Here is an 18,757-nt window from a genome sequence, read left to right on the forward strand (position 1 = left end):
TGAATCTTGCTAAACACAGGTCAACATTTGATCCACAATAAAACACCCAAAGCGGTCTGGTCCTTATAGGATTTTTGGGGTCGCTCCATCACATCAGTTTCAAAGTCAGTTTAAGGTCATTTCAAGGTCAGTTGAAGGTCAAGTAGAGAAATAACCGTCAAAAAATCTGAAAAAATTCATACGTATGTTTTCTAGGTCCCTAATCACGAAACCGTAGTTCGTTTGACCCCGCACCGACTCCCAGGGGTCATTCAAGGTCATACCAAGGTCATTTTGAAAGTCAAGTAGATGATCGTCGAAAAAATCTGGAAAAATTCACAAATATGTTTCCGAGGTCATCGGAGGTGACCGTCGGCCATATTGGATCCGCCATCTTGGATTTGTAAATTATGAAAATCTAACTTTATATTCGCGATCAGCGATCCTGAAAACCCCCGAGTAAAAAAATTCAGACAAAAATATGCTGTAGAATCATGTATGACTCAAAGGGTTAACTGACCTACTCATCGTAATTAGCGACCCCAAAAACCCTATAAGGACCAGACCGCTTTGGGTGTTTCATTGTGGATCAAATGTTGATCTGTGTTGTTTAGCGATTCAACGAATTACCCTTTTCCGTATATTTCAAGCCGCACAGTGGCCTTGGGTGAGGTTTTTTGATCTTGGTATCATTGAGACTTTTGTTCAACAAGCTGAAACCTACCTCTCTGCAAAATTTCAGCAAGACTTACCGAAAGACCATTTTTCATGTATTTTGTGTGGGGTCCTTTGTAATACTTCTGCGGGTGAAAGAAGCTTCATCAGTAAAGAGAATTTTCTTTTGAAAATTAATTAATGCCTTGATGTAAAACAAACTGACAGAAATTCACTCGTTTAACCAAATCATTCGGTAACTTGCACTTGCACTTTTTGAATAGGATATGGGTGTGCAGATCACTCGGTGCACAGAAGTTTACGATATATCAGTTTGTCGAGATAGAATTCTAGTACTAATATGTGGGTCATCTTTATTTGTATTTAAAATAAGTTCTTCGTCTTGTGCCCAGATTGTAATAGCACGTTATCGAGTGTTACTGAAAAACTTGCCTGTTTTTCGAGCTCGTCTTTCAACATTGGAAAATGTTTCTCTTTGGGGGATTACACGATTTGGAAATCTTCTCCGATATTCTTCAACACTTCTTCTGTACTTGCCTTCACAGAAACCTAAAGAGGATGTCAACTTGTTCACTAAATGAAAACTTCCCGGCCATTTTCAAAACACTCAGCAAACAATTACTAAAATTAAATGACTTTCACAGCCAACTTTCGAATTTTCGATGATTTTAAATAACAGCTACAATACGCACTATTAGTTATTCGTGTTTTTGTTGAAAACGACAAAGTTTTTTGAAAACTAACAAGAGTAAGAAAAGTTTTAGAATTAAAATCCCCAAAAAATAAAGTAATAACATTTTAAGTCTGCCAACGGATTATAAAATTCTGTCACATTTTAATGGCGTATCGTCCCTTATCAACCCTTTAAAATTCTTCAATTTAACTCTAATTAATGTCGATTAATGGTCTTGGTATACTCACTCCGTGTACTAAATTTGGTTTTTGGTAAGTTCGAGTATAACTGAGGCATTGATTTTTTCTTAAATTTGAAAAATTCCACTTTCAAGGCCTATAACTTCTCAGGAGTGCAGCTTAGTATAAAGTTAAGTTGCGTTAAATCATCACATTTTGGGTTCCCGTACATGCCCCTGCTCTGTGTCGGTTTTTATGTGAAACACCTTGTAAAATACAAATAAATCAAAGTATGGTTGTACTGCGCCTGAAGTATTAAGAACATATGAATATTTTCTGTTCAATATTGGGTGTACCTATTAAATCGAATAAAGCAGCGCAGCGTGCAGTGTAGTGTAACTGTTCTAATAAAAATTTCAGAATCAATAACACCCTTTCTGTTATAGATCAAGATGAGTCAGAGGAGAGGCGGGGACGACAGTGGCGGGTGAGGGCGCATCAGCACGGCTAGCACTGCGACACCCAGCCAGCCGTCGTCAATGGTGGGCGACCGAGATGGCGAAGGGCTGGCCGTGCGGTGGGACCAAATGTCGACGACGACGGAAACAATGGACAACAGAGGACTTCGATATTCTTCTGTACCACAAATCTCGCCTCCTCCACAACAGTCTTCAAATCCTTCACAGTTGCCACCACCTTTGCCGTTGCAACTTCAGAGGCCTTATTCTAGATCGATGTCATCACTTCCTCCGGAGCCCTTCATGATAATGCGCTCCAAAGCACTTAATCGAAGAGTTGTTATCAATGTAGGAGGTGTTAAACATGAAGTACTTTGGAGAACATTAGATCGACTTCCTCATACTAGACTTGGGCGTCTTAGAGACTGCAATACTCACGAAGCCCTTAGCGAACTTTGTGACGATTATTCCCTAATCGACAACGAATATTTTTTTGACCGACACCCTAAATCATTTAGTTCAATTCTCAATTTTTATAGAACGGGTAAGCTTCATTTAGTGGATGAGATGTGTGTGCTCGCATTTAGTGATGATTTAGAGTATTGGGGTGTCGACGAGTTGTATTTAGAGTCTTGCTGTCAGCACAAATATCACCAACGGAAAGAACACGTTCACGAAGAAATGCGTAAAGAAGCGGAATCCTTGCGGCAAAGGGATGAGGAAGAATTTGGAGAAGATAAATGTTCTCAGTATCAAAAATGGCTGTGGGATATGCTTGAGAAACCTACGACTTCAATCGCTGCCAGGGTGAGTCGACTAATTCAGTCAATATTTTTATATTATTCGTTAATTCCTATTACGCTAATGTACAAATATATTGCTGTCTAATGTAGAGGGACATTTTGGTGAGTAACACTGTTGCAGTTAGTGTTACTTACAATTAGTGCTTTAAGAATTAATGTAAAAAAATAATTGCTTTTATTTGTACCTTGTTGTATATATATTTTTTAATAAAATCCCTTTGATATAAATTGTAGTAAAACAAAATTGTAGTAATTAAAATGTGAAATACCATCAAGCAATAAAACGTTTTGATCAAACTGAAACATTACATACTTAGATAAAGTTAGAATTTGGATTTCTCGTATTTTTGATAGAAATAGTTGATTTTACAGTGTAGCTTAGCTAGATACTTATCACCTGTTAGTTAGCTACGTGTTTTTGCAAACTTGGTGTACCTATACTTACATAAGTTTTATATTTGAAGCACGTATTTCAGATAGAAATTTTGTTTTAAAATAAGTCTTCAAGTAAGTGAGAGTTTAAATATCATAGATACTTTATTTACGGATTTTAGATAAAATGGGTAGTCACATAGAAAAAACAAATAAGAGGTTGCTTTCTGTATCTTGGCTTTCTTAGCTATGCTAAAATGCTAGTACTAGAGCCGTCTATTGGTCTTCTGGAGTTAACTACTTATTTGAGCTTAGGGAACTGTTAATAGAGGCTATTCTTGTAATTTAATTAGGGGGTAAATTTACTCAGAATAAAAAATTTGTACTGCAGTTGTATTTTATTTCAAGTGAAATGCAAAATTGTTGATTATCTCAGATATCAGGTAAATAAAACACAGCTTATACCACAGTGACCCATTAACTGATTCAGGATTAAGTATTTACTCAAAATAACTAGTGACAAACTTTTTTTACAGCAAATGTTAAATTCATGTGGTTTGTTTGTTCAAATTGACATCTCTTTAAATAAAAATATGGCGACACCTTTTAAATTAAATAAATTTAAATAAAAGCTGCAGTTTCGCACTATTTGAGTCTCATCATTACGACACATTACTGTTTGCAAGAGTTAAAGGGTAGTTAATCGTAGAAGCTGCATATTTCAATAATTATTTTAAAAAGTGTTCTCTATTATTATGTAGGATACGTAATATTAATACATAAATGCCAAAGATCATCAAATATTTTTTTTCTGGGACGGATCTGTTACAAAAGTAAAAAAGTATACAGGGTGTTTTTAAAATAAGTGCGTTCCTTGAAAGGGGTGAGAGAGGGCACGGAACCACTTTTTTAAGCAACTGCTTGTCGAAAACTACGTTTTAAATTGAAAAAAAAAAATCACATGAAGGTTTAAACAAATTTAAAGCCGTCCCTGGTGCGGCAGCCAGCTGTACCTTTGATATAGAAGTTGCCGCGCGCTGCAGTGCGAAAGCGCTGATAGCGGTGTTGACGGTTTAAATTTTGTTGTTGTTTAAATGCTGAAATTTATTCAAATCTCGTTTAAAAGTAACACAAAAATTAAACGAATAAACGAATTACTTACCAATAGACAATATGCTCTAAAAAAAATTGTTCAAAGTTGTTTCCATGTGCTAATAAACATGTTTCCAAATGACGGTCCAAATTAGTCTGTATATGTGCAAAAACTTCCGGCATTTGTCGAATTTCATTAGCTGCAGCAAAAATATGCTGTTGAAGATCTGTTGCATCGACAATAGGCTTTCGGTACACATTTTATTTCAAACATTCCCAAACAAAAACGTCCAGAGGGTTCATATTCGGACTTCGTGCTGGCCAACGTACAGGACCATTTCATCCTATCAATCTTTACGGAAAGTTGGCACGGTACTGTTAGACTCACTTCTCGACCAATGTCGCGAGTACTGCGCCTTAGATCTTCCTCAACGAGGTTTATTATGTTCTCTTCGTTGTCGAAAACATGTTGCGGGATTCCCGTCCAAGACCTTCAATGTCGGTGCATCACGCATGTAGCGACTCCGAAGCATTACATTTATGGTTAATTTTCTTTCTCGAAAACAGAAGCATTTAGACCATCAGTTGCTAAATAAAAGTTGCTCATTTTCGTGCGCTTTATCACTCTTTTCAATGAACGCACTTATTTCAGAAACGCCCTATATATTAATGTTAAAAACCACAAATACGTGTAAAAATTTTCTTACATGTCCTATATTTCACTTTTAATGCACATCTCACACTATTATAATACATTAAAAATATGAGAATTAGAAAAAAAAGGAGACATTTTTTCTTCAAAAAAGTCTAATTCATTAAAAAATAATATTATTTGCTTGTTAATTCAAAGGAATAAAAAAAAATTCGAAAAATTTCCATGAAGTGTAGAAAACTATCTTTATTTATTACCGATTTTGATGAAACTTATGACAGTTAAAGACCCTTATGATATGATTATATCTACAATGGTCATTCCATTATCTTAATCAGAAAGAAAGTTATTTTAAAAAATATCCAAATGATAAAACCCCTTTGGAGGGACATATCTCAGTAATGGTGCTTCGAAGAACCGATGTTTATAGAAACTTTTTTTACTATTTTTGGTTCTACTTTCACCTCCTTAAATTTTGTACCAATTTTTTCAAACACCCTGTATATTAACTTAGTGTTAATAGTACTAAATAATATACCATAATATACCACAAGGTAGTTTCCATCAACGAGCAAAAAATCGACATTTTTGATTTTTTTGAAACTGAATTTTATGAGAACGGTGTTTCTTTTCGAAAAAAAGTTGTGGAGTTCTGTGGCGCCATGTCAAAATTTACATCGTGACAGCGTTATTCCGAAAATGAAAATGCATATTTTTTTCAAGTAGGCCGTCATTTTGACCCAAATAATCCTGTCGATTTTTTTTAAATTTGCAAAATTTCATCAGCTTTTATCTGTTTTTTTTTTAGAATTCAAATTGCTTTAAAACTTTCTGAGATAAATGAGAAAAACAGTATAAAGTAATTTTTTTTCAAACTTGACTCAAAATCTCCACCTTTTATTTTCACCTGGATATATTCTTCAAGGCCAAATAAACTATCTTTTAGCCAAGCGGCAATATACCAACTGGTTCAGTTCGGGAGATACGGCTTCCAAAATGCATATTTTTTTTCAAGTGGTCGCCATTTTATTTATTTATTTATTTAAAATTACAACTGCTTCTGGGAAAATCCCAGTTACAGAAAAACAAAAAATATAGTTATTACAAAATACAGTAGAAAAATCAAAAACAAGTGAAAATACATAGAAAATGCAACAATATATGACAAACAATAACACATATTTAAATAAAGTTATCGTATCAATGTTGTCCTGCAAATTAGCAAAATTCCGGCACATTGCATATAATGGAGAAAAGTGCAATACATTAGTTCTAGCAGTTGTCAAATAAAATGTCTCAGTAGTGCGAGTGGTAGCTCTAGGGACATTGAAATTAAGTTTACACAGTAATAATTCTGAACAATCAATATTAGCACCAATCAAATTAAAGGGGACAATAATACTATGCATATTACGCTGAGTCATTAAAGATTTGTAACCGTACTTTTTAGAAGTGCTGCAAATAACCAATGGGATGATAGATTTAGTTTCTTTATAATGTATCAATTTTAAAACTATTCGTTGCGTTTTCTGCAAAAAATCAATGTGATTTGCATAATTAGGATCCCAAATAATAGAACTAGCTTTCATCTGATGAAACAGTTGTATATCTTTATGGTGTACACCAAAGATTAAATCTATCAAGGTTTTCCTGTGGATTAACGCAGTCCTGAACAGTTTTTATCCTTAAATAGATTTTTATATCAGCATATAAAAGGTGAGGAACATTCAAACAACCCACATCATTGCTAATAAGCTTATTAAATAAATAATAATGGGCCCAAGATAGATCCTTGAGGGACACCGGACACAACCGGAAAATTGTTTGATGTGAAACCTCTGAAATACACGTTCTAACACGATGTCTGTTAGAAAGGCATGAATACAAAAGATGTAGCTAAGCCAATGACCCAAATCATCCGGTCGAAACGTTTTTTCTTTCAAAATGTGCATCTCCCGAACGGAGCAAGTTGGCATATTACCGCTCGGTTAAAAGATAGCCTATTTGGCCTTGAAAAACATATCCTTTGGTGGTGAAAATAAATGCTTAGGTTTTTGAGAAAATGAATTTTGAAAAAAACAAATTTTTTTTCGGAAAAACAAAAGCACAGGTCTCATAAAATTCAAAGTAGATTCCATTTGGAAAGTACCGGATATTAAATTAATATTTTCGAGTGTAGCTTTAACAGATTTAGTATAAAATGTACCATATTGGCAATACTGCCATAAAACATAAATACTAGAAGTTTTGCATAATTTTATGGCTTTATCTTACTTTTATTATAATTTAATAAAATGACGCCATCTATTTCTTTACATATTAATGCTGAATAAAAATTCAAGAGACCGTTAGATGACGCTGTAATTTTTCCATGAAATTTATATTAAATGGAATATACTTTTTTGTTTTCTCTATGGGTAGCCATAATGTCATAGAATTCATATTATTTTCTTTATTTAAAGCATATACAAGAGCGAACATAAACTCATACAGAGTGTTGCAATATTCCGCCGACAAAATTCTATGGATTATTTACAGAAAATAAAAATTATACGATTATAGGTATATAAATCCTCAAACACTGTTTTTGAGACGCGGAATGATACTTTGCAATTTTAGTTATTCTCATTACTTTACTATTTTTTTTAAAGATACTTCATTTAAATTCGATGCTTTTACTTTATAGTTATATTAAGCAAATTCAAATTCATTTTAAAAACTTTAGTATATTCAATACTTTTTTGAAGAGCGACGGAATAAACGAATAACATTTGAAGTAATTTACAGAATGATACTTTTTTAGAATCATAACTCCTCAACCACAAACCCCATAGTCTACGAAATTTTTGTTGCTATTCTTTATTTGAAAAAGATAACTTCTCTGTTTCGTAGTATAATTTTTTGTTTTGTAACTTTGTTTATACAGGGTGTTTCGCATAAGAACCGACACAGAGCAGGGGAACCCAAAATATGGTAATTTAATGTAACTTACCGTTATATTAAGCTGCACCCCTAAGAAGTTGTAGGCCTTGGAAGTGGGGTTTCAAATTTCGAAAAAAATCAATATCTCAGTTATACTTAAACTTAGAAAAACCAAATTTCGTACAAGGTGTGAGTATACCATTTTAAAGGGTTGATAAAGGATGACGCACCATTAAAATGTGACAGAATTTTTTAACTCGACGGCTTTANAGTGACCCATTAACTGATTCAGGATTAAGTATTTACTCAAAATAACTAGTGACAAACTTTTTTTACAGCAAATGTTAAATTCATGTGGTTTGTTTGTTCAAATTGACATCTCTTTAAATAAAAATATGGCGACACCTTTTAAATTAAATAAATTTAAATAAAAGCTGCAGTTTCGCACTATTTGAGTCTCATCATTACGACACATTACTGTTTGCAAGAGTTAAAGGGTAGTTAATCGTAGAAGCTGCATATTTCAATAATTATTTTAAAAAGTGTTCTCTATTATTATGTAGGATACGTAATATTAATACATAAATGCCAAAGATCATCAAATATTTTTTTTCTGGGACGGATCTGTTACAAAAGTAAAAAAGTATACAGGGTGTTTTTAAAATAAGTGCGTTCCTTGAAAGGGGTGAGAGAGGGCACGGAACCACTTTTTTAAGCAACTGCTTGTCGAGAACTACGTTTTAAATTGAAAAAAAAAATCACATGAAGGTTTAAACAAATTTAAAGCCGTCCCTGGTGCGGCAGCCAGCTGTACCTTTGATATAGAAGTTGCCGCGCGCTGCAGTGCGAAAGCGCTGATAGCGGTGTTGACGGTTTAAATTTTGTTGTTGTTTAAATGCTGAAATTTATTCAAATCTCGTTTAAAAGTAACACAAAAATTAAACGAATAAACGAATTACTTACCAATAGACAATATGCTCTAAAAAAAATTGTTCAAAGTTGTTTCCATGTGCTAATAAACATGTTTCCAAATGACGGTCCAAATTAGTCTGTATATGTGCAAAAACTTCCGGCATTTGTCGAATTTCATTAGCTGCAGCAAAAATATGCTGTTGAAGATCTGTTGCATCGACAATAGGCGTTCGGTTCACATTTTATTTCATACATCACCAAACAAAGAAGTCCAGATGGTTCATATTGGGACTTCGTGCTGGCCAACGTACAGGGCCATTTCATCCTATCAATCTTTCCGGAAAGTTGGTATATAAAAATTCACAAATTGCACGAGAAACATAGGGATACATGAAGAACATTTAGGCTCGGATTTGTAAAGGGACGTCTTCCAACAAATCCGGTAAGGCGTTTCTTAAAAACTCTAAATAAGCAGTACCATTTAAACATGCAGGTAACACTATCGGACCAAGTAATTTGTCACCAAAAACACCACACCACACATTAACTGAAAACCTTTGCTGGAATCGAGATCTCTGACAACATGCAGATTTGCATCACACCAATAGCGAATTTAGTATGCCGTCTAGTAAAACAACATTCATCCGTAAAAAGCACCTTGCTTGTAAAATCCGGATCTTGTGCTATTTGGTGTCGAAACCACTGGTAATACTGCAGGTTTCTGAATGATACGTAGATAACTTTTTTAGTGACGCCGCGCGCCGCGCCGTACGTATCTGCTGATACAGGAGTTAGAAATGCAGGGCGCAACCCTCTATTTTAACCCCCATTGTTTCAAGTCATTGAAAAATGTACGGCATCGATTCCACATGATTATTTAACTCTCCAAATAATTCTTAGCAACTTTGCCGTCTGAAAATTATGGTTAATGTAAAAGTTTATAAACTATTACTATTTTGGAATTGAATTTTTTTTCGATGAGATCATTAATTCCTGTACGGCAACCACTTTTTGATAAAATATAACCAAAAACTATCGTAATAAATCATGGCCGGTTATAATTAATGGTACAAATAAAAAATTCGAATTAAAAAACAATTTAATTAATTTTACAATATTTTGAAAATTCCTTGTTATAAACTAAAAATGTTATATTCAAAATATTATGACTGTAATTGACTTTTCATAAGTAAAAAAATAAAAAAAACAATGCCGTACATTTTTAACTAGTAGATTTTACATAGCTCATAATATTTTACATTAAATTTTTACTACATTAATAACTATACGGCATTTACAAATTTTCACCAGAAATATAACATAAAGAATGAAAATCGCAATGCCGTACATATTTGCTGGAACAATTCTCCGAAACTGTATAAGTCCTAAATAAGTTTTATCCTAAATGGATTTGGTAGTTTGGTGTATTTGGGTGTGGGTGACTGCATTTTTTATCAGTCTGTGTCTGTGTCCCAGGATAAAATATAAAAATAAATTGTATTTCCCTTAATAGTTTAACCCTTCTAATATGTATGTACTATGTAGCCTGTGTCAATAACTACATAACACTAAGACTATATTATGGTGTTATGTAGTTATTTGCTATAAAGAAAGAATCCGATTATTCGGATGTTTGAATAGATTATCGAATAATCGGTTATTTGAATAATTGGTCATTTGAATAATCGGATATTTGAAGAATCGAATAACCGGTTTTCGGGTTTCGTAAAAATCCGAATTATCCGAAACCGGTTAACCGACTATCCAAAAAACCGATTTCAGTTGCCAGCACTAATATTAATATCGTACAATAATTTTTCACCGTGAAGTCCTACTTTTCAGAGTGAAATTAATTTTCCTATTCTAAGCACATATTTCATGAAAAATGTATGGCATGGCCAAAAATATCATTATTTTATAAAATAGAATTCAAATGTTGTTGCGGTTGCACCCTGTATTCCTAACCCCTGTATCAGCCAGTACGTACGGCGTCGTTTAAAAATTTATCTATGTATCAATCCGAAATTTGCAGTATAAATGCCGTATAAATCACATTTTCAGAAAATCAAAAATTTTCCCTGCTTCCGGTATTGCTATTTTTGTACGGCATTAGGTCGAGGTTCATTTTTTTTGTATAACCTATATACTTTAGAAATGCCGTACAAAAATGTTTTGCCAAAAACCACCCCTCCCTTGGTGGACAGGTTTAGTTTACCTGTGTACTCACCTGTACCAACAAGAGTTGACGGCATAGTTTCTAAAGTTATTGTTATATGTGGTAGTATTGATTTATAAGTAATTCATGCTGGGTCAAATGACCCCTTCAAAATTTCCTATGGGCTTGTAGTCTATATATTTTTTTTTCTGAGACGGATCTGTTACAAAAGTAATAAAAAGTATACAGGGTGTTTGTGAAATAAGCTCGTTCTTTGAAAAGGGTGAGAAAGGGCACGGAGCAACTTTTATTAAGCAACTCTAAAACATTACGTTTTAAATTGAAAAAAAAATCACATGAAGGTTTCAACAAATTAAAGCCGTGCCTGGTGCGGCAGCCGGCACGCTGCAGCAAAAATATGCTGTTGAAGATCTGCTGTATCGACAATAGGCTTTCGGTACACATTTTATTTCAAACATTCCCAAACAAAAACGTCCAGAGGGTTCATATTCGGACTTCGCGCTGGCCAACGTACAGGACCATTTCATCCTATCAATCTTTACGGAAAGTTGGCACGGTACTGTTAGACTCACTTCTCGACCAATGTCGCGAGTACTGCGCCTTAGATCTTCCTCAACGAGGTTTATTATGTTCTCTTCGTTGTCGAAAACATGTTGCGGGATTCCCGTCCAAGACCTTCAATGTCGGTGCATCACGCATGTAGCGACTCCGAAGCATTACATTTATGGTTAATTTTCTTTCTCGAAAACAGAAGCATTTAGACCATCAGTTGCTAAATAAAAGTTGCTCATTTTCGTGCGCTTTATCACTCTTTTCAACGCACTTATTTCAGAAACACCCTGTATATTAATGTTAAAAACCACAAATATGTGCAAAAATTTTCTTACATATCCTAAATTTCACTTTTAATGCATCTCACACTATTATAATACATTAAAAATATGAGAATTAGAAAAAAAAGGAGACATTTTTTCTTCAAAAAAGTCTAATTCATTAAAAAATAATATTATTTGCTTGATAATTCAAAGGAATAAAAAAAATTAAAAAAATTTCCATTAAGTGAAGAAAACTATCTTTATTTATTACCGATTTTGATGAAACTTATGACAGTTAAAGACCCTTATGATATGATTATTATCTACAATGTTCATTCCATTATCTTAATCAGAAAGAAAGTTATTTTAAAAAATATCCAAATTATAAAATCCCTTTGGAGGGACATATCTCAGTAATGGTGCTTCGAAGAACCGATGTTTATAGAAACTTTTTTTACTATTTTTGGTTCTACTTTCACCTCCTTAAATTTTGTACCAATTTTTTCAAACACCCTGTATATTAACTTAGTGTTAATAGTACTAAGTAATATATACCATAATATACCACATGGTAGTTTCCATCAACGAGCAAAAAATCGACATTTTTGATTTTTTTGAAACTGAATTTTATGAGAACGGTGTTTCTTTTCGAAAAAAAGTTGTGGAGTTCTGTGGCGCCATGTCAAAATTTACATCGTGACAGCGTTATTCCGAAAATGAAAATGCATATTTTTTTCAAGTAGGCCGTCATTTTGACCCAAATAATCCTGTCGATTTTTTTTTAAATTTGCAAAATTTCATCAGCTTTTATCTGTTTTTTTTTCAGAATCAAATTGCTTTAAAACTTTCCGAGATAAATGAGAAAAACAGTATAAAGTAATTTTTTTTCAAACTTGACTCAAAATCTCCACCTTTTATTTTCACCTGGATATATTCTTCAAGGCCAAATAAGCTATCTTTTAGCCAAGTGGCAATATACCAACTTGTTCCGTTCGGGAGATACGGCTTCCAAAATGCATATTTTTTTTCAAGTGGTCGCCATTTTATTTATTTATTTATTTAAAATTACAACTGCTCCTGGGAAAATCCCAGTTACAGGAAAAACAAAAAATATAGTTATTACAAAATACAGTAGAAAAATAAAAAACAAGTGAAAATACATAGAAAATGCAACAATATATGACAAACAATAACACATATTTAAATAAAGTTATCGTATCAATGTTGTCCTGCAAATTAGCAAAATTCCGGCACATTGCATATAATGGAGAAAAGTGCAATACATTAGTTCTAGCAGTTGTCAAATAAAATGTCTCAGTAGTGCGAGTGGTAGCTCTAGGGACATTGAAATTAAGTTTACACAGTAATAATTCTGAACAATCAATATTAGCACCAATCAAATTAAAGGGGACAATAATACTATGCATATTACGCTGAGTCATTAAAGATTTGTAACCGTACTTTTTAGAAGTGCTGCAAATAACCAATGGGATGATAGATTTAGTTTCTTTATAATGTATCAATTTTAAAACTATTCGTTGCGTTTTCTGCAAAAAATCAATGTGATTTGCATAATTAGGATCCCAAATAATAGAACTAGCTTTCATCTGATGAAACAGTTGTATATCTTTATGGTGTACACCAAAGATTAAATCTATCAAGGTTTTCCTGTGGATTAACGCAGTCCTGAACAGTTTTTATCCTTAAATAGATTTTTATATCAGCATATAAAAGGTGAGGAACATTCAAACAACCCACATCATTGCTAATAAGCTTATTAAATAAATAATAATGGGCCCAAGATAGATCCTTGAGGGACACCGGACACAACCGGAAAATTGTTTGATGTGAAACCTCTGAAATACACGTTCTAACACGATGTCTGTTAGAAAGGCATGAATACAAAAGATGTAGCTAAGCCAATGACCCAAATCATCCGGTCGAAACGTTTTTTCTTTCAAAATGTGCATCTCCCGAACGGAGCAAGTTGGCATATTACCGCTCGGTTAAAAGATAGCCTATTTGGCCTTGAAAAACATATCCTTTGGTGGTGAAAATAAATGCTTAGGTTTTTGAGAAAATGAATTTTGAAAAAAACAAATTTTTTTTCGGAAAAACAAAAGCACAGGTCTCATAAAATTCAAAGTAGATTCCATTTGGAAAGTACCGGATATTAAATTAATATTTTCGAGTGTAGCTTTAACAGATTTAGTATAAAATGTACCATATTGGCAATACTGCCATAAAACATAAATACTAGAAGTTTTGCACAATTTTATGGCTTTATCTTACTTTTATTATAATTTAATAAAATGACGCCATCTATTTCTTTACATATTAATGCTGAATAAAAATTCAAGAGACCGTTAGATGACGCTGTAATTTTTCCATGAAATTTATATTAAATGGAATATACTTTTTTGTTTTCTCTATGGATAGCCATAATGTCATAGAATTCATATTATTTTCTTTATTTAAAGCATATACAAGAGCGAACATAAACTCATACAGAGTGTTGCAATATTCCGCCGACAAAATTCTATGGATTATTTACAGAAAATAAAAATTATACGATTATAGGTATAGATCCTCAAACACTTTGTTTTTGAGACGCGGAATGATACAAATTTACAATTTTAGTTATTCTCTATTACTTTACTATTTTTTTAAAGATACTTCATTTAAATTCGATGCTTTTACTTTATAGTTATAATAAGCAAATTCAAATTCATTTTAAAAACTTTGGTATATTCAATACTTTTTTCAAGAGCGACGGAATAAAGGAATAACATTTGAAGTAATTTACAGAATGATACTTTTTTAGAATCATAACTCCTCAACCACAAACCCCATAGTCTACGAAATTTTTGTTGCTATTCTTTATTTGAAAAAGATAACTTCTCTGTTTCGTAGTATAATTTTTTGTTTTGTAACTTTGTTTATACAGGGTGTTTCGCATAAGAACCGACACAGAGCAGGGGAACCCAAAATATGGTAATTTAATGTAACTTACCGTTATATTAAGCTGCACCCCTAAGAAGTTGTAGGCCTTGGAAGTGGGGTTTCAAATTTCGAAAAAAATCAATATCTCAGTTATACTTAAACTTAGAAAAACCAAATTTCGTACAAGGTGTGAGTATACCATTTTAAAGGGTTGATAAAGGATGACGCACCATTAAAATGTGACAGAATTTTTTAACTCGACGGATTTAAAAAATTATTATTTTATTTTATGGGGAATTTAATTTTAAAACTTTTTGTTAGTCTTGTCAGTTTTAAAAGAACTTTGTCGTTTTCAACAAAAACACGAATAACTAATATTACGTATTGTAGCTGTTATTTAAAATAATCGAAAATTGAAGTTGACTATAAATTTAAACATCAAACTTGACGATCAGGAAAAAAAGTTTAATTTTAGTAATTGTTTGCTGAGTGTATTGAAAATATCCGGGAAGTTTTCATTTAGTGAACAAGTTGACATGCTATCAGTGTTAGGTTTCTGTGAAGCAAACTACAGAAGAAGTGTTGAAGAATATAGGAGAAGATTTCCAAATCATGTAATCCCCATAGAGAAACATTTTCCAATGTTGAAAGACGGGCTCGAGAATCAGGCAAGTTTTTCAGAAACACTCGAGAAGGTGCTATTGCAATCAGGGCACAAGACGAAGAACTTATTTTGAATACAATTTGAATATCATTGAAGATGACTCACATACTAGTACTAGAATTCCATCTCAACAAACTGGTATATCGCAAGTTTCTGTGCACCGAGTGATCAGACGTAATCTACTACACCCATATCCCATATCATTAAAAAATTGCAAGAATTGTTATCGAATGATTTAGTTAAACTAGTGATTTTCTGTCAAATTATTTTACATCAAGCATTAATTTTCAAAAGAAAATTCTCTTTACTCATCCGCAGAGGTATTACAAATTTACATAACTATCATGAGTATTCCGATATAAACCCTCATTCAGCAACTCCTCGACATTTACAAAGCGAGTTTAAAATTAAGTTTGGATCGATGTTATTATCGGTATTTAATTGGTCCAGCTATTTTACCGAATCGACTAAATGGCGATACTTATTTAGCATTTCTCTAAAATACTCTCCCGGATCTACTTGACAAGGTGCCACAACAACTCAGGCTGGAACCAAGATGGAGCAACCCCTCTTATTAATAATGTTGTTAGAGACTTTTTAAACCACCAGTATCCAAATAAATGGATTGGAAGAGGAAATAATTGCCCACAAGTTTGGCCTCCACGATCACCAGACCTCAACAAATGTGACTTCTTTCTTTGGGGAATGTTAAAAGAATTTGTGTATTCCTCGCCAGTTGCGTCTCGAACAGAATTTTGGAATCGCATTGTGGATAAATGCACATTCATTAGAACAATCAGAAGTTATTGGATAAGACTTCAATTTTCGACTAAGAATAAATTTATGACAAAATGGTGATCATTTTGAACAATTTCTGTTAATTATCAGTGCAAATTTTATGTTATTGTCTGTTGTTTGTTTTTTTATTAAATTATTCTTATTCCAACATTTTTCCTGATTGTCAAGTTTGATGTTTAAATTCATTGCCAACTTTTGTATTATTAGTTATTCATGTTTTTGTTGAAAACGACAAAGTTTTTTGAAAACTAACAAGAGTAAGAAAAGTTTTAGTATTAAATTCCCCAAAAAATAAAGTAATAATTTTTTAAGTCCGCCAACGGATTTAAGCATTCTGTCTCATTTTAATGGTGATCATCCCTTATCAACCCTTTTAAATACTTTAATTGAACTCTACTTACTGTCGATTGGTAGACTCACACCCTGTACCAAATTTGGTTTTTCTAAGTTCAAGCATAACAGATATTGATTTTTTTCGAAAGAAATCCCACTTTCAAGGTCTATAATTTCACAGGGGTGCAGCTTAGTATAAAAGTAAATTGCGTTAAATCACCATATTTTGGATTTCCCTACATGCCCCTGCTCTGTGTCGGTTTTTATGAGTAACACCATGTATATATTATTTATATTTCCAATAATAAATTAAAATAATGGGTTTTCATAAAAAACGTCAAATACCAATGTTAATTAAAACTAATTAAGAAAAAAAGGCAATATATTTCAAATATTAAGTATTTTTCTCAGACTCTCTATACAGGGTGTCCCAGAATAACGTGTATAACGGAAGACCACAGATTCGGAGACTCAAAATAGGCAGATTTAGGCTAATTCGCCTATATCCGAAATCGCTTCGTTTGGCCGCTAGATGGCCTCAAATTTCGTGAAAATTTGTTGAATTTTGTAAATAACTTGAATACGTATTAATCGATTTTGATTATTTTTGGGGTGTGAACTTTTGCTTTCGATCTACTTACAACTCCTACAAAATTGATGTGTAGTGATAATATACGCTCATAACTTTTTCCTCTTTCAGGCAATGATGACAACTATTTTTTATCTGATAGGTGATACCATTTGGAAGTTGATGGGACTTTTGTAGAATTTTGATTAAATGAGCGGTTTAGGTACAAAAAATATTTTTTAAATGTCTACATTATCTTGCCACCCGTATTATAATACTTAACAAAGTGCTAGTAGGCACTGATTTTGTAGGTTGACTGTAATTTCAGTTGGATCTTTAAGTAATTGTACCTGCTAATTCTTACGTATTTATTACGATAAGTAATAACGTGGTATACGTTACTTCATTTTTCGATATGGATACACATACATACGACGAATTAATTTTATTGAGATAATTAGTAAAAACAATCAAATACAATAAAAAATGCTGGAGATAAAAGTAACAAAGTTGATATAAATTTAGTACAACTTATAAATACTGTTCAAAATGATCGCAACTCTTCAACTCTTCTTCAGTTTTAGATTTGGAAGCATACACTGTTGTTTTCAGAGTGCCCAAAGATAATAGTCTCAAGGTATGTCTGGAGAACGTACAGGCCAGTTATAGTCCTTCCGAAGTCAGTTGAATATGCAAAAAACGACTGGTAATAAAATTTAATGAGTTTCATAGGTGTCTCTAAAAAATTTTCTGCGAAAGGTAAGAAATAATTTGTATATAATGTGTAGAAAATTGTGATAATATTAGTAAACAAAATATCCCTCTTATTTCTCCCTTTCGCAATTGTAATATGAATGATTGATAGAAGGTGCCTATAATAAATTAAAATTGCCTGATTCACACCAAATTCCGCACTGCTGCACTGCACTGCTGGGCAGTTTATGAACCACTTGTCACCTGCTGTAATTTATTGCCCTGTGCTCGTTTTCCATTTCTATCATCTCCACGTTTAGTTCGACCAGACCTGTTTATGGGTATGACTAATTAAATATGGGAACAAGTTTTTCGAATATTTCAATGCCGAGTTGCTGCTTAGCGACCGAGCCTGGTACATACCTTGAAATTATTGGTTCTTCAATTGACTTTGGAAAAACTATAACAGGAGCATTATCCCTTCTACCGATCCATCGACGAGGGAATCTTTGGTTCAGATACTACCAGACATTTACAGTAAAATGTGGTGGAGGTCCATCATGCATAAACCACATCTTAGCTCTGAGTAATAACAGCACACCTTCCAATAACTCGGGTAAAGTGTTTTGCAAAAATTCTAAATAAAATTCCCCATTCAGTCTATTGGGTAGAATAGCAGGGACAGGACAATAATAATGCTATCAATGCGTTGTATTTGATTGTTTTTTCTAATTATTTGAATAAAATTAGGCACATTGTAAATAACTAATTCGTCGTGTGTGTATCCATATCGAAAAATGAAGTAACAGGTGGTAAGTATATCTTATCGTCATAAACACTCATTAAGAACTGTTAGGCACAATGACTTAAAAATCAGACTGAAATTACAGTCAACCTACAAAATCAGTGCCTACTCGCACTTTGTTAAGTACTGAAATAAGGGTGGCATGATAATGTAGACATTTAAAAAATATTTTTTTGTTCCCAAACCGCTCATTTAATCAAAATTCTACAAGAGGCCCAAAAACTTTCAAATGGTATCATCTATCA

The 18,757-nt window shown here is 33.0% G+C and overlaps 1 protein-coding gene across 3 annotated transcripts in view; it reads left to right on the forward strand.

Annotated features, from left to right (window-relative positions):
* Positions 1-18,757, forward strand: part of LOC108909678 (potassium voltage-gated channel protein Shab) — a 193,582-nt gene that overhangs the window by 83,900 nt on the left and 90,925 nt on the right. For all 3 annotated transcript variants that reach the window (XM_018714076.1, XM_023455165.1, XM_018714075.1), the window contains exon 2: positions 1,953-2,771. In XM_018714076.1, coding sequence (XP_018569592.1) covers positions 2,046-2,771 — 726 coding nt within the window. In that variant the 5' untranslated portion in view covers positions 1,953-2,045. The remainder of the gene's footprint in view (positions 1-1,952; positions 2,772-18,757) is intronic.

This window comes from Anoplophora glabripennis, unplaced genomic scaffold (assembly GCF_000390285.2).
Source record: "Anoplophora glabripennis isolate ALB-LARVAE unplaced genomic scaffold, Agla_2.0 scaffold451, whole genome shotgun sequence".
In the NCBI taxonomy this organism is placed as follows: domain Eukaryota; kingdom Metazoa; phylum Arthropoda; class Insecta; order Coleoptera; family Cerambycidae; genus Anoplophora; species Anoplophora glabripennis.